Source organism: Lacerta agilis, chromosome Z (assembly GCF_009819535.1).
Source record: "Lacerta agilis isolate rLacAgi1 chromosome Z, rLacAgi1.pri, whole genome shotgun sequence".
In the NCBI taxonomy this organism is placed as follows: Eukaryota; Metazoa; Chordata; class Lepidosauria; order Squamata; family Lacertidae; genus Lacerta; species Lacerta agilis.
Window position 1 is genome coordinate 5,637,928 of NC_046331.1, and position 17,868 is coordinate 5,655,795.

Here is a 17,868-nt window from a genome sequence, read left to right on the forward strand (position 1 = left end):
ATATCCTGCCTTTCCTCCCCAAGGAACCCATGGTGGCAAGTGCACAAATCTTTATACAAATAGAATATCTAAAAACAGTTCCAGTGCAGATGCCCCTTTAAGGTTGCAGTTCCCAGCATCTGCTATGGTGGAGTTGTGCTTGGAAATTCGACCACTACTGCACTCTCCAAAATAAATATCCTGGGGAACAAGATAGGGTTTTAGATGTGTTTCGAGGGACAACAAACAATTAAGAGAGCTTACCCAAATAGATGTGATGGTTCCCAGCTGAACAGGCTGCCTGGGTAGGTGATCAGCTGTTGTGGTTGCCACCAATCCACAATAATTCCGGAAAGAGCAAGAGGCTAACATTAGAGAACCCTTGTGTGTACAAAGCAGTCTGCCCAACCTGACTGCTGACTGTTCTAATCTTATTTTGCATTCCAAGGCGGAGAAGAATTCCTGGGTAAATGACCCTCAATTCATAATGTGCCTGAGCATTACAAGCTGGGCAAATTTTCATTCTGAACTTTGACAGTGTTGCTACTTACCAAGGAATATTAAATACCTAAGCCAATTTCTTCTGTTCACACTTGCACCTCACCCCACATGAATAGTATGCTTTTTCTTTCAATAATAATAATAATAATAATAATAATAATAATAATAATAATATTTGGTATAAAACATGCCCCCCACCACAAAATCTTATGTTCTCCTTAGAGTGCACCCTCTGGAATCAGTGGACCCTAGTTGTGTACATTAATTCCAGTGGGTCTGCTCTGAGTAACATTGGATACAACTCAAAATTGGAAGGTGTCAACTTAAAAACAACTTCTGGATCTCCAGTGGAAAAGCCTTAGTTAGTCTTAGGGAAATTTACAGATCTGGGAAATTTCAGAGAAGAGAGGCATGTTCTAGATTTGTCTGGTTCTACCGGTAATTTGGATGTTGCTAGTGTGCTGCTCTTAAGATTATGTTGGGCTCCCATCAACACTAACCAAGGTGGTCAGTGGTCAGGGAGGGTGGGAGCTGCAGTCCAGTAACATATCGAGGGCACCATTTTGGCTATCCCTGTTCTAACTGGACAGTGTTGGTCATCAAGTCTTATGTACATGTGCCTCACAAGGATACTGTGAGGGCAGAACAGGAATACAGTTTAACCTGCCTTTAAGCTCTTATCTATTCTTCCAAATACATTTAATACTAACATCACATTACATTGTGCTTGGCACTGCAGTTCACATTTGGGGTTGTGTGGTGTCCTGTTTGTGTGATGTCAGCTATTCTGTGAAGCTAAGAGTGTGACAGTTTCAATCGCATTGTGGTGCCATCTGACAGGGCAAGTTGGAGAGAAGTCTTTTGGCTTGCTAACTATAGAAACCCGAGTGTGCATACTTGCTCACTTAAGAACAGGCACCCACTTTGCTGCTTTTACACCATAACTACACAAGGGTTGTGCAGTGCAGGGCTGCCAACTTGAATAAAATATTGGGGAGGGGGCAGGTAAGCCCCAACCTACATAATCACATGACACAGCACACACACACACAGCATCTGAATAGCAATGCCCATTAATTTTGAAGGGACCTGGCTCCTTCAAATATTTTATGGGGGTGGAGGACCTCAGCCCCTAGTAGTTGGCTCCTATGGTGCAATGTATACATGAGTAGCTTGGTTTAAAAATAATGACCCTTGGTCATCCCTGAGGTTCTAGGATAGGAATAGGAATAGGAATAATTTATTATTGGCCAAGTACATTTTCCAACATACTTGGAATTTGTTTCGGCTACATTGCAATGTAAACATACAGATAAAAGCCAAGAGCTGCTCAGTCTCATGAATATTGTTCACATTTATATTTGCATAATATCATTAGCTGTAGTGATTGATTGCTATAGTTTAGAGTGTAATTTGTTTCGTAATTGCTAACTAGAATTTTTGTAATGAATGGATTTGTTCTACTAAATTAGTGGTTTTAATATTTGGCCAATATTTGGCCAATTGAGCAACGGCTTTTCTTTAGAGTGGTCAGACACCGAACATTATAATGTCACATTCTAAAGATCAGTGCAATAACATCTAAAGGAGATGGTCATTCAGAGTTTTGCTGTCCCTTTTCCCAGGAGCTATGCAGTACAGCTCTCTTTCTCGGCCTAAGACTTTTGATGTGGGTCCAAAGTGCCAGTGTTGCTGAGAAACAGTTTTTTTTTTGTTATTGTTGTTTTACAGAGCAGCTTTCAAATCCCTCTTCGTCTGTGAAGCTCACACTGTGAGTGGGAGTACGGGTTAACCACCATCACTCCAGGCTGTCTTTCACCATAAGGTTTTTTTTTTTTGTGAGGGGGAGAAGGGAAATAAGGGTTAGAGGACTGGGTGTGTTTGCCTGAGCTCCTTGGAAGATGGTTGAGGAAATTTATAATTACTGTATTTTCCCATGTATAACCACCCCACCCCACCCTGTGTATAAGACGCTCCCTATTTGGGGGGACTCAAAATTAAGAAAATGGGGGGAGATTGCCCCCGTGTATAAGACTACCTCCCCTTTTAAAACATTTTTTTTTAGTTAAAAAAAACCTAGTCTTATACACAGAAAAGTACGGTACAGTGGTGCCCCGCTAGACGAATGCCTCGCTAGACGAAAATCTCACTAGACGAACGGCATTCGTCTAGCGGAAGCTGCCCCGCAAGACGAAAAAGTCTATGGGGCTGCTTCTCAAGAGGAAATTTTTTGTCTTTTTTTTCCGTTTAGCGGAGCGCAGCTGTCATTGCCGCTTCGCTAGACAAAAAACCCGCAATACGAAAAAATTCGTAGAACGAATTATTTTCGTCTTGCGGGGCACCACTGTAAGTATAAGTCAAATAGGTCCTCATGTGCCAGAACAGGTTGAAGCCTGCACTGTGCAAGTGAATGGAGGCAAGCAAACCAGCCAAACCGATCCTTCTTTCAAAACAAAATAAAATAAAAAATTCTTTCCAGTAGCACCTTAGAGACCAACTAAGTTTGTTCTTGGTATGAGCTTTCGTGTGCATGCACACTTCTTCAGATACACTGAAACAGAAGTCACCAGACCCTTATATATAGTGAGAGAGTGGGGAGGGGTATTACTCAGAAGGGTGGTGGGAATGGGTGGTCGGCTGACAGGTGTGGAAAACCTGTTGACCACTCTTAACGGCTGCAATTGGTCTTGCAGGGAAAGGCAAGGGGTGAGGTGGCTAAAGATAGCTTTGTCATGTATAATGAGATAAGAATCCAATGTCTTTGTTCAGGTTTCTCCATGGTTTTAAGTTTGGCGATTAGTTGCAATTCAGTCACTTCTCTTTCCATTCTATTTCTGATCCTTCTTTGTTAACTTTGCTGTTTCCTCCTCTGCTCACTCAGTTGCTGTTCTATGCAAGGCTGCACCAACCACCTAAACACAATGTTTGCGGCTTCTGTTTGCTTAGCTAGGATCACCCAAAAACAAGTGAAATGATAAAACTCTCACTTCCCAGACAGGGCTACATACAGTGCTGTGAAAAAAATATATATTTTATGTCTGGTTTAAGTCTAAGAGGTCTTGTATTGCAGAACAACTCTAGCCCTGCCTCATAGCAACAAAATCCCACTTCCTAACCTGAATTATCTGTTCCATCAGTTATTAGCAGAACATCCACCAAGCTACTTAATGTCGCCTGTCAGCTACAATGATATCTCTGTCTATTTAGCTGTTCCTATGTATGTGTTTCTTATATTGCCAGGGCATGACCTCAGTTTATATACAGTACTGTATTTTCTTCCTTAGCAGGTGCATGGAATTCTAGGTCTCCTGGTAGTACTGTTATTGCTATTGAGGTTCAGATGAAGGGTTCTGTAGCACTTGATAAACAGAAGTGTTCCGAGCGGATTTCCATGGCGCTGTTCTCCCCCACGCCCTCTTGAAAATACAGACATTGGTTACATCACCTCTTATTTACCTCATAAAAATGGTTTTTTATTTGTAGCTTTAGTGCTTTTTCAATGTTTCACTACCAAAGGTTATGGACTGTTTCTCTGTTGTTAGAACTAAAATGAGCACATTTTTCAAAAGCAAAATGATTATTGTGTGTGTGTGTGTGTGAAACTTTGGGTGGGTTAGCTTAACTTGTCCCACTGTTCAAACCTTTTTCACTTGTGCTCCTGTTTTCCCTCTCCTGTTTCGGAAGGTTTTTGTGGGAAGACTAGAAAGTGCATTCTATCTACACGTCATACTTCACCAGGAGAACATATTACACCCCACATTTGGGTTTCTGAGATAAATCAGCTTTTTCAACTAGAAAAAAGAAGTCGTTAATTTATAGCTTCCAAACTGGAAAATAACTAACCATTTGGCCTAACCTTCTGTCCTCATGGCAGATGGATTTATACATGGATTGGCTTCAGGCATAATGGAAAGCCATGATTTGTTTGGCCAAACCATGGATTGTCTTTATGTCTGAACCTGACTCTGCCCACAAACTGTGGTTTGTTTTGAGACTAACAGACCAAGACGTCAAAGTTGAAGGTGATTTGTAAACCACACTTCCTGCTGTGGCTTGCTCTTCATGACTGAATTCACATATCATTAAGCCATAGGTATTTGTTATAATACTTTATTTTGTAAGATTTTTTAAACCCACCCTTCATCATAAGATCAGGCTACATAGAATATGCAGTTTTAAAAGCAAATGTAAGCAATACAATAAATCATGTAAAATTCCTCTAAATGGACCAGAACAAAATAAATTCTGTAAAAGAAGTGGATCCCACAAAACAAGGTACCTTACCTGTCAAAGGTCAAGGTAAGAAGGTGTGCCTACAACATACTAGAGATGTAAAATTTCCGGAAATTTTGAAGCTCAGAGAAAAAAAACCCTGGTTTTGTCGGGGGGGGGGGGATGGAAATTTTCGGAAAAATAAAAAAAAAATGCTACATTAGCACTTCTTTTTTCTTTTCCAGATTGAAAGTCATTCTGTTACTTTAGAAACATAAAATATAACTATGGGCAATTTTAATGGACATAAAATTATCACAACTAGTATATTAAAAATGTAGTGCATCCAAATAATTATTACAAACAGAATTTACTTTTAAAATAATATTTATTTGTATTTGTAACAAATGGAGCAACAATCTCCTGAACTGTTTACTAGTTTATGTGGAAAAAAACTCCACAAAACAATTTTTAAAAATCCAGAAGTAACAATTATTCATATTTCCTCTCCATAGTGTTTAAAAAAAAAAACATTCTCTTAAAAAAAAAACCATTCTCATAAAAAGAACTGAAGAAGGAAGTGGGACTAAGTTTCAATGAATGGGCATGAAATTTAATCAGAATCATTTTCTGAGCTGTAATTAAGTATATACTTTCAGGCCCTTTTTGTTGCTCTCTGTTTTCTTCCAGTGCTTTGAGGCCTAGTGAAGAGGAACAGAACCAATGCATACCACACGCATGCAAAAACAAAACTGAAACCTTTTTCTTTTCTGGTGACAACAGCACCTCCTAAAGGAAGAAATGTATCTTGTTCTTGCATTGGAGAGTTCAGTTTGTAACCTAGGACTTTCTTGTCCTCACAGAAATTAGAATAACCTGATACCATACATATTTGTTAGAAATGATTTATAAAATATTTGAACCTCTTATCTTAAAATATTTTATTCATCATGTTAAAATAAAACATTCCATAATCTATTTGTTACTTTTTTCAATTTTTCCGGTTTTTCCTCAAGCCTTCACATCTCTACAGCATACAGATGTACAATAAAGATGCTAGATGCAACTCAGTAGGAAGTTACACAGTTTAAGAACTGTCACAGAAAAAGCCTTCTCCTGTGCTGCCATTTTTAGGTGAATTGCCTCCCTGAATTGTTCTTTTTATTGTGTCTTATTGGTGTTTACTGATACTTGTTTTGTTGTAGTTTAAACATTTCTTATTAGTTGCCTTGTGTGACTTTGTAGATCAAAAGGCAAAGTACAAATATCTTAATAAAATTAAGTAGGAAGTAGGAAGTTCTTTCACATGTTTTCATAAATCTTTCCCCCTTCAGTTCAAAACTCTTTCTGCTTGTTTGGCTAGGAAAGCTTGGGCAATTGTTCCCCCTCTTGTTTCTGAGATTAAGAACCTGTGCATTCCCTTCTGATCATCATTATTCCTTTCTGCACAAAAACAGCCTCTTGAGTCTTCTAGGTTCTGCATTATCTAATCAAATTATCTGTGGAAAAGTACACTGTGTTCTAAATGAGATATTACAAAGGCAGAATAGAACAGTATTAATAATCCCCATGTCTTCGAAAGGGATGCGGGTGGCATTGTGGTCTAAACCACAGAGCCTAGGGCTTGCTCATCAAAAGGTTGGTGGTTCGAATCCCCGCAACGGGGTGAGCTCCCTTTGCTCGGTCCTAGCTCCTGCCCACGTCAAGTGCAAGTAGATAAATAGGTACCGCTCTGGTGGGAAGGTAAACGGCGTTTCCGTGTGCTGCTCTGGTTAACATGACCCAGAAGCTGTATGCCGGTTCCCTTGGCCAATAATGTGATATGAGCGCCGCAACCCCAGAATCGTCCGCAACTGGACCTAATGGTCTGGGGTCCCTTTACCTTTAAGTCTTCGAAAATGATGCTCCCGTTGACAGAGCCCTAAATCCAGCCCTCATGCCCAGCACATATGACTGATGGGACATTAACTGTATTAAGCTTCCCTAATAATTCTTAATATGGATTTGTCTTTTTGCTGCCCATGCACCTCGTGTTGACATTTTTCACTAAACTACCCAATGTGACCCACAAGTTTTCTCTTGGGTACTCAGTTCAGAGATTTGTGGTTATGGAGGACTGATTAGTGAAAACAGCCATTAAGTATACAGTGGCAGTGTTAGAAAAGTTAGTTCATGTTGAAACTTAGCTGTTTCCACAGAATGAAAATATACTCTAAAACACAACAAAATACCTATTCCCCCCCCCAACAGTCAATATTAAGTCTCAGAAGATTTGCTGTAATGGCCAGCTATGCAGGCCAAATGTTTTATGAAAGGGATGCCACATTTCTAAACAGGAAAATCCAGACAGAAAAGTTGTTGAGCAAAGTCCGAAAAAAATGAAGTTTTTAAGCTAAGGCAGGTCACCAAAAACAACACTATCGACACGGGTTGCCATATGTCCAGATTTTTCTGGACGTTTAAGCGATTTCCGCCCAGACAATGTTTCTGACGACTAATCTTGCCAGCTACATCCGGGAAATTCCAGACGTATGTCAACCCTATATTATGAGTAGGGGTTGGGTTACAAATGTGATCAAGGTTGCAGTTAAAGGCAAACGTACCTAATCCACACATACTGAAACAATACGTGACACTGCCATCCTTTGAAATTAATAGTTCTCTGAATTTTGTGCTGCAACTCTCCAATCAAATAGTGTGCAAAAATGCATATACCAGGCTAAAGTTTGCATAAAATGTATGTAATAATGAAAATGACATACACAGATGCATCATAATATAGATAATATAAAAGATTAAATAAGCTTTGCAAAAATGTGTATATTAGGAGAACTCCACACTAAAATGTTGATGGATTTTCATAAAGACTTTTAAAACTTACAAACTGATTTGTATAACTGAAAATATTGGGAAAATGAGAAACTGAAATGGACTGATTTGCCAATTCCCAACTACAGTTTTACCTCTAGTTGTGGACTGAATCCATTTCGGGGTGCTGTTCGCACGCAGAAAAGTCCGCAACTAGAGCATCTCTTCCGCACATGTGCGCGGCACGATTGAGCAATTCTGCGCATGCGTGAAGTGCACAGATCGCTTTTGTGTATGCCTGTGCGGTGAACCCAGAAGTAAACACTTCCGTGTTTCCCGTGTTCGTAAGCTGAAAGTCCGTAACCAGAGCGGAACGCAACTAGAGGTACCACTGTATAGTTAAGACCAAGGTCCTTGTAAAAAAAAAACCAGTGCTTCAATTTTCCTTTGTAATTAGACAGAACTGAAATATCCTTTTGATGGGAGAAAGTCATTTTCAAATTGTTTTGTCAGGGAGGGGGCAGTTTAATAGATAAATGGTTTAACATTTCTGTCCTGGTTTTTTCCACGAGCACACATTCTCTCCGGATTGAGGATGCAGCTATGAGAAAAGCCTTCTCAGATTTTGGAAAGCATCATATCTGATAGTTTCCCAAAACACAGCAGACACTGCAGTCCTGAGCAATGGCACTTACTCTCTAGTAAGTGTGGTTAGGAATGCAGCTTAAGTTTTCATTCAAGGAGCAATTTAAGATTATTGAATCTCCATGTACAGGGAGATGTTTATTACAAGCACTATAGATTAAACATATTTATTGCTTTGCCCTGATTGAGCTGTCCTAGACGAATTTCAGCCAGGTGTGGGGAGTGTTGATTTATATTGGATGACTAGGTTGGAATACCAAGAAGACTTATCAGCAGTTTTTACAGCTTGTTCCAACAAGCATAGTTTGGATAACCTTGGATCATTTTGATTTCTTATCGGAATCCAGTCCTTAATACCTTTTAGTAACCAAGCAAAGCTAAGAAGCCTTAGCAACTAAAGGCCCTTGCTTTGTGACTTCTCTGGCATATGAAACTACTGTCCCCTGGGGAAGAGGTAAAGGGGCATTTAAAACTTTTCTGGAACTATCTGGATATCCTCAGTCTGGCCCATAACCTTCAATTCTTCCCCGAAAAGCAGAATTCTGGAAAACAGTAATATAGTATGTATTGGATGTAAGAATTCCCAATGTAATGTAAGCATGCCCAAACCACATACCTAAATATTTAAAGGAAGCCCCTTGTTCTGAAGTGTTTCCATCTAGTTGAAATAAGCGAGATAGTGCCAAAGGCCATGAATACTTCCTGGTAATTCTGCAGTTGCCAACATGGTGCCTGTGAGCACAACAACAGCTGAAAAGTTTGAGCTCACTTGAGTCGCTGCCTATTCAGCATGAGGTTGTGAGGATGGTTGCCGCTCCCCCTTTTGAACAATAGTGATGTAGCAGGAAAGAGCATTGTGCTCTGCCACTTTGTATTTCAACTCCATGAAGTCACCTGGAGTGGAAAAAAAATTCTGGCTATTTTCCCCAATGCCCCCATGCCCAAACTTTGCTGTGGGAAGTTTTCCCTTCCTTTTTTCAATCCACTAGTAACAATAAATGGATGCTAATTAGACAAGCTTTGCGGTTCAGAAACTTTCTGCCTCCAGGTTCTGCTTGTGACAGTTACTATAGCAGGTAGATGCAGAGTTTGTCCTAATCAGTTAGCAGTTACTGGAATCATTTTCCATTACTACCTAATCCATCTTTGAATATTGCCAAATTCTTTGCCATAACAATATCATTGTGACAAAAAGGAGTTCTGTAGCTTAAATTTCCTATAGGTAAGTCCATACTTACCTTTTAATGAGGGTGAAAGAGGAGAGCGCAAAATATGGTCTGAAGCTCAACATCAAAAAAACTAAGATCATGGCCACTGGTCCCATCACCTCCTGGCAAATAGAAGGGGAAGAAATGGAGGCAGTGAGAGATTTCACTTTCTTGGGCTCCGTGATCACTGCAGATGGTGACAGCAGTCATGAAATTAGAAGATGCCTGCTTCTTGGGAGAAAAGCAATGACAAACCTATACAGAATCTTAAAAAGCAAAGACATCACCTTGCCGACAAAGGTCCGTATAGTTAAAGCTATGGTTTTCCCAGTAGTAATGTACAGAAGTGAGAGCTGGACCATAAAGAAGACTGATTGCCGAAGAATTTATGCTTTAGATTTCTGGTGCTGGAGGAGACTCTTGAGAGTCCCATGGAGTGCAAAAAGATCAAACTTACCATCCTTAAAGAAATCAGCCCTGAGTGCTCACTGAAGGGCAGACCTTGAAGTTGAGGCTCCAGTACTCTGGCCACCTCTTGAAAAGAGAGGACTCCATAGAAAAGACCCTGATATTGGGAAAGATGGAGGGCACAAGGAGAAGGGGACAACGGAGGATGAGATGGTTGGACAGTGTTCTTGAAGCTACTAACATGAGTCTGACCAAACTGCGAGAGGCAGTGGAAGACAGGAGTGCCTTGCGTGCTCTGGTCTATGGGGTCACGGAGAGTCGGACACAACTGAATGACTGAACAACAACAACAAGTCCATACATTGACCCTGGACTCAGCCTTCCTATTTTAGGCTCCAAAGTGGGGAATGGTTCTTTTATATTTTCCCCTCCGTTGCCCAAAGATGCCATTCAAAGTAGTTGCCATCATCTCCTGCCATTCCTTCCGATACCCTCCAACATCTTTCTGATGAAAATAGGGACGTCCCATTCCATAATGATAATTTTACTAAAGTGGTACCTTGGTTTTCAAATGTCTCGGAAGTTGAATGTTTCAGGTTTCGAACACTTTTCTGAAGTCAAACATGCCACGCGGCGTCCGTGTTGAGTTTTCCATAAGTAAATGCTTCCAGTTTTCGAACGTTTCGGAAGTCAAACAGTCTTCCGGAACAGATTACGTTCGAAAACCGAGGTACCGCTGCATTTATACCCCAACATATTTAATCTTCCAACATATATAAAAATATTAAACATTTTAAAAAGACCCTTTTCCTATACAGGATTGCCTTCAGATGGCTCGGAGATCGGATAACTCCATACCCTTCAACATTTCTCCAATGAAAATAGGGACATTCTAAGGAAAAGCGGGACATTCCAGGATCAAATTAGAAACCTGGATGGCTTCTCTAAATCAGAGGTGCCCCTGGGGGGAAAAAGGACACTTGGAGGGTCTGCCTTTCCTGCTTCTCCTTTCACACTCAACTTATGCCCTACTCCACTTCCAGGCTGCATGATCATTCCCCCTTCTCGTACATGGACCTGCAGCAGCTTTCTTCTTGTATATTCATTCTTTGTGTTCCTAGTTAGTTAGTTTGAAACAACCTTTTCTCTCTCTAATTCTACTCCTGGCCTGCTCCAGCCTTAAACCTCAGAGAAAGGAGACTTCCATTCACCATAACTTTCCTTTTTTTTCTTTAACTTCCCTTTCCCCCACAACTTCCCTTTTCTGCCTGGTTCTGGCAGAGGCTTGTGATGTGGCCAGGGTGCCGGTGGGGAAGTGAGGAGGCACTGAGCAGGCTGCAGCTCTGATGCTCCCCATTTGGGAAGCAGAGCACTGCACTACAGTGCCCCTTGGGTACTCCCTCTGCTACGAACTTCTTGTGTGCCTTAGCCACCACATTTGAGAAGCTGCGACCCGGCCAAGAGACCTCCTGTCTTCATTCTGTGTTTACCACTTGGTCGTTCTCCATATTTTCTACACAATTTCAGAGTCTACTATCTACTGCTATCAGTATTAATATTTAATGCTTGTTTAGCATCATTCACATCCTAGGCGCCATACAGAAAGCAGCAGTAATACAGTCCCTGCCCACAGGGCTTACTGTCTTTATTAAACATACAAAACAGGAAGGGGGGTGGAGAGAGAGTGGGGATAGTTATGAAAAGCCTGAACGATGGAGAGTCAGAAGTGTTGCAGTGGGTAGAGTGGTGCCTAGGAAATGCTTTTCAAAACAAATGGATGTTCTTGAATGACTCAGGAGACCAATGCAGTTTGATGTAGGCAAGTTCTAAACATGTATCTATGAGTAGCGTTGGATGGATCACTCTATTTCTGCTACGTCAGTTTCTGCATGTGTTCATTCATAAGTCCGTAATGAGCCGTTTCTACAGTAATCTGAGGTAAAATCAACGTGAGGTTATTTAGTCCTAAATTTTGTACAGTTTTTTTTTAATGCATTTTGGCATGTTATTTGGGTTGAGGATTGTATTGTGAGCTTTTGTGAAGTGCAGAATTAGAAGCACAATTATATTCTGGCCCAGGTATTATATTGGCAAATGTGATATCTGTTGGCTCACTTAAAAGCTTTCAGGGAAGATTGAATACACATTTTTAATAAACAAGCAAAAAACAAAAAAAACCTTGTTAATTTATCAGGGAAGAGCATGTGTCCTGCAGGCAGAAGGTCTCATCTTCAATTCCTGGCACCTCTAGGCAGGACTGGGAGAGATTTCCTGTCTGAAACCCTAGAGAACTGCTTCCAGTCCAGTCGATGTACACAGTACTGCGGTAGATGACCCTGTGAGTTTGATTCGGTATAAGGCAGCTACCTATGTTGCTGTTGTTGATAGGCGTTTATTCCCCTGCTCTCCTGAAGTATTCAGATATGACCATTAGACACAAGCTTGTGTGTCCTGTCCTTGTTGCTGGGTGGATAATGAGCGACCTGGGCCACTAACTGTCCTCGTTGGGGATTCAAGTGGCAATGCCTCTGTCTTGGATATGTCGATAGAATAATTAGCAAAGTGCTGAGTAAGGGAGTTTGCCATAATGGTTTAACCTTGTCTCTGTCAAGGGGGAAAACAGCAGCTGGGTATTCAGCCAGCTACAGAACAGTGGGAGTTTTGTGAGGGGGTGGAGGGGGGATAAGTCTGATGGACAGGTAAGCTAAGCTCCACGCAAAGGGTTTCACTTTCTAGATAGGGTCTGCTTTGCCTGTTCATATCTGTTCCACCAGCTTAAACTCACATCAGCTATCTTTTCAGTGCTGCAAAATGGGGAGTTTGTGCTGGGGGCCAATGTTGTAGAAAGGAAAACGAACTTACGTGGAACAGAAAGCCTCTCTCGCGCAGAGGGGCATATGAGTCCTTGACACGAGCAGAATTTTAAAATATTGAAGTCTGTAGCTGTTGGCTATAATCTTTCCAAGAGCTGCTACTGCATATCTTAATTCTGAAGCCACGGGCAAGCCCCTTTTAAGACCACGAAGATTGTGCGTGGTTGCTCCTTTGGCTTATACAGTATTCATGAGTATCTTTCAGAAATGGTGTAGGATCTTTCAGTTTCAGCTCATTTTTTGGTAGCTGAACCTAAGCAGGTTGAGTGTTTTACGTTCTGCTGTTGGCAATGTTTGTACTAGTTTTAAATTTGGTGGTACTTGGAAGAGGTTTTGAATGCAGTGTATACGTGTTTATCACCAGGAACTTCTGAGATACGAGTGGCCTAATAAAGTTGCATCAAATTTAATAACCTAAAATTTGGGCAACTGGCCCAGGGTCACCAAACCATCTGGGGTTCAATTCTAAGGGTCGAAGCCAGACATCGTGAATGACTTGCTTCTCATTATACAAGGATTTAAATGGTTTGCCTGTCTTAATAGCCTGCGGCTTGATTGAGACATACAGTAATGGGAATCCATGTTTTCCTGCTATGTCAGGTGTTGGGAACCTTTGGCCTTCCAGATGTTCCTGAACTACAACGTCCATCAACCTTGGCCATTGACCTTGCTTGCTGGGGCTGATGGGAGCTGTAGTTCAGCAACATCTGGAGGGACAAAGTTTCCCCATAATTGTGCCATGTGAATGAGTTGTAGTGAGCCCTGGACTCAGTGTGCTCCTCCTTCCCACCTCTCTTTCATGGCTGCAAGGAGAAGATCTGAAGCATTCATTTCTGACTTTGAACAGGCCACTGTTCTCCCTGCCATCCACACGGGTTTTTTAAAAACTCTATCTAGTGACCTGAAACCACTGTTTTATCTTGGTTTATTCTCACTAAAATTAGAATTTAAACAAACAACAGTTCCTGAGCTTGGACACAGGGTGTACCTAGGGGTTGGCCAGGTTGGCCACTGCCAAGGGCGCAGCCCCCCCCCCCAAATGGTGCTTCTCCACTCTGGCTCTTAGTGATTTGGAGTCCGCCCTGGGCTGCTCCTCCACTGCACTGGGTTGCTGGGTGAGGCATGCAGGCTCCTCTGTTCTAAGGGTCGAAGACCTCGGTGTAGGAATCCAGTTGCAGGCATAGGCCATCACAGCAGCAGAGTGGGCGCTAATTTGTAGGAGAAGGAAAAGGGAAGAAAAAGAGGAAGGATGTGGAAGGGAAAGCAGTGAGCAGAAGGAGGGAGGCAGGAAGGCAGGCAGACGGACGGACCAACAGAGGAGGGGGGGAGGGGGAAGGAGAGGAGGAGCAGAGCAACCAAACTCCAATGGCTCTGGAATGCAAAAGGCAACAAAATGCAAACTTTTTAATTTCTGGTCCATGATCTCTCCCAGCTTTGGAGGCACTAGGTACGCCTCTGCTTGTACACTGCAGGAAACTCAAGCTTTGTTTGAAACAAGAACCAGCAATCTTTGTATGAAGCTTTGAAAGGGAAATAGATATTGGGTGGTAGTGTGGCATTCACACTCCTTATTCATGTAGCTGGAAATCATAATATCCCATTATGTCTGAACTTGGGCAGGATCCACCTGCTTTATTCCCAGAAGGTTCACAATGCAGAGGGCTTCATTGGACACCTTTGCTGTGAAAGATCTAGCAGACTTCCCCAACCTGATGCCTTCCAGATATTTCAGACTACAACTCACATCAACTCTAGCTTGCACGGCCAACAGATGGAGTGTTGCAAATTGTAGAAGAAAACATCTGTAGAGCACCAGGTTGAGGAAGGCTGATCTATGGCATGTTGTCAAAGGGCATGATAAGAACTGTTCAACAGTGGAGTGGAATGAGAAACCTTGGAAGGTGGTGGACTTTTATTGGAGGTTTCTAAGCAAAGGTTGGATGACTGTCTGTCAGGGATTCTTTAGCTGTGATTCCTGCATTGCAGGGAGTTGGACCAGAAAATCCTTGGGAATCCTTTCAAACTATACAATTGTATGATTTTGTGAGCAGTTATATGCAGTTACATGATCTTTAAGCTTGGATACTGTTGAGAATGGGAGTTGCTGAGAGATACCCAGTAAGAAGCACTTTTCAACAGTATCTAAATATACTGAACAACTCTTTGTTTCTGTTCTTGCAGAGATGTCCGGAACGGTATCTGACATTTCCTTGGTACACTGGAAGCAGCAGTGGCTGGAAAATGGCACCCTCTATTTCCATGTTTCTATGAGCAGTGCTGAACAGCTCTCTAGGAACACACCGCCGACCCTGCAGGAGCCGTCAGAGATTGTGGAGGAACAGATGCATATTCTTCACATCTCCGTCATGGTGAGTGACCACCATTCTCCCCTTTACCATCTCAAAGACATCCCTCTTTTCTTGTCACCTTCCTCAGTTCAGCTTCTTCTGCAAAAGAATAATAAAATCATAGAATTGGAAGGGACCCTGAGGATCATCTACTCCAAGCCCCTACAATATGCAGCTGTTCCTCATCGGGATCAAACCTGCAGCCTTGGTGTTATCAGCACCATGCTGATAACTGACCAACTGTTCTATCTATGGTCATAAGTGGATTTGATTTATGTATATATCCATATATCTACACCTGTATCTTTATTCACACTGCTTTTCTGCATAAGTTACAGCCTTGCTGTAAAACCACAGCAAAATACAATGGAAGCAAGCGGGCATGACAGGTTAAAATGATATTCAGATGAAAACATCTACCCAGCAAAGGCAAAACGCCTGCTGGAATAGTAATAGTAACAATAATAATAACGTCTTCATTCACTAGCAGAAAACAGCAGGAGAAGGTGGATAGCTAAACTTCAATAGGGGGAAGGTGTTCCACAAGTTGGGTCCCGCCACAGAGAACGCCCTCCCTCGTCACTGCCAACCACTCTTCCACCACAGGGAACAGAGGAGGGCTCCTCCACCAGATCCTAGGCAGCAGTCAGGCTAGCATGGGAGGAGGGCTATTTGGGGTTATTTCTCTGTAAAGGGAATATGCATTGAGCAGTGAATGCTGGTCTATCAGAATTAACTGCCCCATCAACCTCATTCTGCCCTCAGCCAAACCCTACGTGCCAGCCTTCTTGCTTATGACTAACCCAGGGAGTGGCCCTGACTGACCCTGACTGGGTCAGCTTCCTTCTCATTGTAGAATGCAGCAAGAGACCAAACGAGGATTAGTTGCCTCTGATTGTCATTGGTTCTGTTCCCCACCTACCCTTGGTGCCCAAGGGACACCAGCCACCTCTGGCCTTGGAGTATATTCATGTTTAAATTCCACTGCTCTTAAAAGTTCCAGGCTGGGCCACTGCCTCTGGGTACTGTGTAGCCAAATTTCCTTTTTTAAATTATTTGTCAAGAGCAACAAAGTGTAGCCTGGGGGAGTTTGGAGGGATGTTCTCTCTAGGGCAAGGGTAGATGCTGGATGACAAATAGGATGACAACTTCAACATGCCTTTGTTGTCATTATCTCTTGTATAACTCAAAACATGTGAATTGAAGACTTCAGTGCTGTCGGAAGAGCATGGCTTTTCCATGCTATATTCAGTCAGATAAAGACAAAGCAATGGGATAACATATACCTTGATGCTTTTTAAAGTTTGATCACACTCATCAAGCAGGTATCAGCAGCACAGTGGTGTTTTGGGGGGGATTTTTTATTTTTTTTATTTTTTTTTTGCTGTTTGCTCTTAGAAAGCAAATCTGTTATTGCAGCACCCTTCAAAACTAAGCTTTATCACTTCAAGGCTTTTTGTTGTTAACGCTTTAAAAAAAAAAGCTGCTGCTTGCCACTGTGCAGACTTTCTGGGACTGAGAAGAGAGACTTCTGGAATAGTAGTCTCTGACTGGTGTTCTTCAGAGAGAAGGCAAGGGGGAGACACAGGTGATGTCTGAACTCCTCTCACCTGTATAAGATGCTCATGATGGGTAGCTTTGTGATAACCTATCCAAGGAACAGTAATTGATTCTCCACCTTAACTTCAGCTGTAAATTGCCACAGTTCTGCTTGCACAGCTGCTGTAGTGGGGATTAAACCACTGTTGTTTCCTTTTCCCTTTCGCTTTTGCCAAGAAGAATAGTGCCTGTGTTGTGGTACCTGTGTTGAGTATAGAGTTCTTTCTATAATTTTATTTTTTATTTTTTGCATCTTTTCGTTTGGGGGAAAAGGCAAGGAGGTTGTGATGGTGGGAAGAATGTGATAGAGGCATGCAATGTTACTCATTGTGTGGATAAAGCAGATTGGGATAATGTTTCCCTTCCTCGCTTGGGACAGATAAAAGGAAGTACTTCACACAGCACATCATTGGACTGTGTAGTTTACTTCTACCGACTTGCATGGCTTTAAAAGAGGATTCAACAAATTTATTGAGAATAAGGCTGTCAGCAGCTACTAGTCACAATGGCTATGAACATCAGCTGCTGGGAACTGCAACTGGGGAGATCACTGTTGCATTCAGGTCCTGCTTTCATGCTTCCCGTGAATGTCTGCTTGGCTATTGTAGGATCAGGATGCTGGACCATGGCAAGCCTTTGACCTGCTCCAACATTATGAAAGTGGGGGTTCCATTTCCCCTTTTTGCTGCCACCTTTCGTTTCTGGTGTTGGCAGGGATTGTGTATGCAGGTGGAGTGAACAAAACTTGTAAGAAGCTTCGAGTGCATACTAAACCCGGCTCTCTCTGTTTGCATATAAGTGAAAATGAAACTAATCTTTCCAGCTGTAGCATCCTGTTCTACTTTAAAGCTCTCCTGATCAGGTTTGCAGGACTCCTAGCAAACCCATTCTTGCCAACGGCTGTGAGGTGCAGCTCATCTCTTCCCAGAAGTCCTTCCTCAAGGAAGCACAGACCATGATCCAAGAAGCCAAACCCTTCCTGACACCACCAGTTTACCTCCAGTATCTTCCTCACTCCTCCTGGGCCATGACCTTCAACAGGAAGGAGTGGTGAAAACACCACCTGTGTCCCAAGGCTCTTCAGCTTCCTGCGCATAGTCTCATAGTCCTTTGCTATACATTAAGGCTGTGTATGGCAGTATTATTAGTACCCACATGAATCAGGTTAGTGGTCAGTGGGCTTCATAAGACTTCACAAATTCTCTGTCATATCATGAATCTTTGCACCTGGAAGACAGCACACCTCCTGTGATATCCAATTTCCTCTGCACACAACTGCTTCTGTTC

At 42.1% G+C, this 17,868-nt stretch overlaps 1 protein-coding gene across 1 annotated transcript in view; it reads left to right on the top strand.

Moving 5' to 3' along the window:
• ASTN2 (astrotactin 2) overlaps positions 1 to 17,868 on the top strand; it is a 627,871-nt gene that overhangs the window by 134,436 nt on the left and 475,567 nt on the right. The window contains 1 exon segment of the mRNA XM_033137815.1: positions 14,816 to 15,003. Coding sequence (XP_032993706.1) covers positions 14,816 to 15,003 — 188 coding nt within the window.